Source organism: Leptosomus discolor, unplaced genomic scaffold (genome assembly GCF_034619465.1).
Source record: "Leptosomus discolor isolate bLepDis1 unplaced genomic scaffold, bLepDis1.hap2 HAP2_SCAFFOLD_35, whole genome shotgun sequence".
Lineage (NCBI taxonomy): Eukaryota > Metazoa > Chordata > Aves > Leptosomiformes > Leptosomidae > Leptosomus > Leptosomus discolor.
The window spans coordinates 2498005-2502143 of NW_028237764.1; the positions used below are offsets into that span (position 1 = coordinate 2498005).

The window sequence follows — 4139 nt, forward strand, 5'->3', positions numbered from 1 at the left end:
GACCCATGGCTGAAGGGGTTGAATAATCACATTCTTGCATAAGTTCACCCACAGGGCAACGAGGAAGACCCTCAGCCTTCATCCTTACGACCACCAGGAGGTAGAAAAAGACCCCCCAGCAACAGAAGGAGTATGCGCAGAGTATCGCCCTGATTGTGACGTCGCGAATACAGAAAATGAGACTGTATATAATGTGCTTACACGAGGCGGGAAGTTGCAAGCCGTTGGCGGAGTGCAGACTCCCCGGCCGCCCAGCGCTGCCTTTGCTCTTGTTCGCTTGCTAATATAATAAAATTTGCATTGGATTTTGACACTTTAAATTGTCTGTGTCTCTACCTATCACATTCACCTGCTGGGGAATGGCTCCTCTGCCCATGCTCAGCCTCACCATCTTGTGTGCCACCCGACCCTCTGTGCCCAATGCAGAGATTGCTTCTTCTGGGGCATCATCCCTTTGCTGAGAGGAGCCCGCATGGGCACCAGCTACTATGAACCAGGAGCGTTGCTCTCTCCTCCGCTGTGCTGCTGAGCTCCTTCACAGGGACTGCTGTGGTTTATGCCTCCATGAGAGGAACCATCCCGAGGATAACCTCTGTGCAAAGCCACAATAAGGCCTTCTTCACCTGGGTATCCTTCGCCTTCATACCCTCTATTTCTTCACTCCCTATCGCATAGGCTGGCTGCGTGTTTGACGATGCTGGGCCTGAACAGAATCTGTCTGCAAATTTGCAGGTTCCCCTAAGGAGGTACCTTCAGGAGAAGAATAATTTTAGATAATTTAGGTGTCACCCAATGGAGTAAGAAGACACCAGCCTTTGAGTGTTTGAACTGACCCAGAAAATGGACACTGGGGCGGCCACCTCTGATTCACCGATTCACCACGCTCAAACTGCTGGAGGTGACTGAGCTTGAGCTTTTGCTCAAATGCAGCCGGTGGTTCAACCTCAGAAAGTTTTCCAGGCGAACCCAGTGCAGAGCTTCCCCTGTGCCAGACTACAGGCAAAGAACAAGTCGGGCATTTGGGATGTAAGACTAGCCTGAGCCCCAAGCTGAAATGTCGTGCCAACGTGGAGCACCACCCTATGCTGAAATTCCCATTTTGCTCCTTGGGTAATGCTACCCATTCTGCCCTGGGACAGAGCCTGAGGGGACAGCACAGCCTGTGGAGAACTTTTGTTTCACTGCTTCAAACCCACCAGCTCCTCTCCTCACTCTCTTCCCCTTGAGTTGTGAATCATCCTGTGTCTGGTCTCATCTGCTCTGCTCCTTTCTATGTCTAAAAACAACAGTAAAGATGAAGGGGAAAACATCGGTAGTTATTGTATATACTTCTCTCATGCTTCCTTCTGTTAGATGCGTATTTTGATTTTAAAAAATAATAACTGGGTATATCCGAGATTTGAGACTTGAACAGTGAGTGTCACCGACTGTGCTGCAGGTGCCTGTGAGAACTTGTTTCCCAGAGGCTCCCTCTATACTCAATGGAGACAAGAGAAAACGCTAGAGGCTGGGTCCTCCCAGCCTATAACTGGCACGCAAAAGAAAGCTTACAAATCTCTTCTAGGCACCTTGCTTTGCCTTTAGGTCAGGACATTTGAGGGTAATAGCAATGAGCAGCTGTTTGGAAATAACTGCGTTTCTGTGCAGGCAGATGTCAGATGAGACTGTGTGGAACCATAAAAAATTTCAGTCGCTATTTAGAGTACTAAGGAAGACAAGTCAGACTTGGTCCTTATCCCCCCGTCACCCCCCTGCCCTTTCCTGAAGAAACAGAGTGCAAGAAGCTATGGAAGAAAGCAGAGGATTACAGAAAAGATACTTGATATTATTTATTTTGAAATCAACATATTGTCGGCGATTCCTAGCCCAAAAAGGCAAGTATTGAAAAGTAGAAAGAACAGCTTTCACCATACAGATTTGATTTGATTTCATTTCTTTGATTGTTTAATGTTTGTGCAATAAAAGAGGAGAGTTTGGCACATAGGTGTGACAGAGGTTTGCAATAGGTCTGAGTGAATGAATTTGGGATTACCCAGGAATGGGGTGAAATAGCTAACAGCCTCTTTAAAATGTGATCTGGAGAAAAAAATCCTTTGTGAGTGTTTGGAAAGGGTAGATAAGGGAGAACAAATTCTGTGAGGACTGCCACTAAAATGTGAAACAGAAAAATTGGGGTGGGAGAAATGCTTATAGGACTGTCTCTGTCTGTGTCATATAGGAAGACTGCAAGAAAGGAAAGCAGCAGAGAAGGAAGGACAGAACTATTCACCCAGATGGTGAAATTATCACAGTTGGTTTTTGCCAGGTCCCTGTCTCACCAGGATGAACTGAAATTGAGCATGGGACCAGGAAACAAAACTGCAGTTACTGAGTTCATCCTAGAGGGTTTCTCAGGGCTTGATCAAAAACTACAGCTATTTCTCTCTCTGGTCCTTCTGCTCGTCTACCTGACAACAGTGGTGGCGAACATGACCATCATTTTCCTGGTGTGTATGGATCACCGCCTGCAAACCCCCATGTACTTTTTCATCAGCAACCTGTCCTTCCTGGAGATCTGGTTTACATCCTCCACAAGCATCAAACTCGTTGTGATCCTGGCTTCTGGGAGGAGAAGAATCTCCCTAAGCAGCTGCTTTGCCCAATCCTATTTCTATTTTGCCCTGGGCTGCACAGAGTTGGCTCTTCTGGTTGTCATGTCCTTTGATCGCTATGTTGCCATCTGCCAGCCTTTGTGTTACGCTGCCATCATGAAGCCTCAGCTCTGCATCCGCCTGGTTGTTGCTGCTTGGGTCACGGGCATCACACTCATGAGTTACCGTCTGGTCCTCCTCCACATGCTGACTTTCTGTGGCTCCAACAAGATCCACCATTTTTTTTGTGACAACTCCCCCTTGTTCAAATTGTCCTGCTCTGACACCAGCCTGTTTTGGAAACTAGACTCTTTTTTATTGCCATTTGTCGTACTGGGTTCCTTATGTTTAACTCTGGCATTTTACATGGGCATCCTTCTCTGTATTCTACACCTTCCAGCAGCCTCTGGGAGGAAAAAAGCTTTTACTACATGTTCTTCCCATCTCACCACCTTGGCCATTGTATATGGGAGCTGCATTGCTCTCTACGTGTGTCCTTCCGAAGACGTTTCCTTGGAGACAAACAGAATCGTAGCTTTGCTGAACACCGTCCTGTACCCATTCTTAAATCCATTCGTCTACAGCCTTAGAAACAAGGCTGTGATGCTAGCCCTGAATAAAGCCATTGCTCGTGCAACAGTACAGCTTTTCCCCTCGTCATGATGCCTTTCTGGACACTGATTCCAATGACCTGCTGTCACCTCTTAAATGATACCAGTGCATATGTGTGTGACCTCCAAACACAGATGCCTCAGGAGGCTGATGTTCTTCTGGGATTGTGTCAGGCTAAGTGATACGAAGCTCATCTGTACAGTCAAAGAAAGCACTACCAATGGCAGAAGGAGTAGCTCAGCTAATACCCTGCCTCAGCTCTCCCAGACCCATCCCAGGAGAGCCACCAGCTAATCAAGAGCCCTTCTCTGCAAACTAAGAAGAGCACAGAAGCACAGTGGCAGGTGGGAACCCAAATTACAGGCTTCTGAGGCATGAACAAGTTGTCCCAGCTCCTTCCAGGGCTGCCCTGGGAAAGCTGTCAGCCCCGTTTCCAGGTGTGAAACCCATCAAGAGGAGTCACTGAGAGCAGCTTTCTGGATCGCCACTTGGGCTAAGGGGACTGTTGCCTGGAGGTGGAGGACACCTTTTGGGATGCAGGGCAGGAGCATTTTTGGATTGCACAGGACTTATTATGGGAAGTTTAGGGGAGGACCCCGACGAGTATAACCTGTTCTGTCTTCTCATGAAACTTTATTTCTAACTCTTTCCTGGGTGAGTCAATCTCTCCTCTGCGTGAACCTGTGAGCACAGGGGTGTGAGTGCAGCAACTTAAGCAGGACCAGGGTGTCAGACAGCCTTTGTGTCATTTGTGCCAGCAACTGAGAGACGGGAGTGACTGGAGGTCAGAGTTTGTGTGTGTGTGTGAGACTGAGATGGTCTGTACCAGCATCTGGAATGGAATTGTAGCCTCAGGGGCTCATACTGAGGAGACTGAGTGTCAGAGCCCGGGTGCTG

The 4139-nt window shown here is 48.0% G+C and overlaps 1 protein-coding gene across 1 annotated transcript; it reads left to right on the forward strand.

Annotated features, from left to right (window-relative positions):
- Nucleotides 1–2273: 2273 nt before the first annotated feature.
- LOC147413015 (olfactory receptor 6E1-like) lies at nt 2274–3293 on the forward strand. Its single transcript, XM_086480882.1, has one exon. It carries the CDS (start codon nt 2274–2276, stop codon nt 3291–3293), a length of 1020 nt encoding a protein of 339 aa, XP_086337008.1.
- Nucleotides 3294–4139: the final 846 nt, after the last annotated feature.

Bases quoted from the DNA above. Each gene is read 5' to 3' on its own strand.
- LOC147413015 (XM_086480882.1), top strand. From the start codon at position 2,274: ATGGTGAAATTATCACAGTTGGTTTTTGCCAGGTCCCTGTCTCACCAG.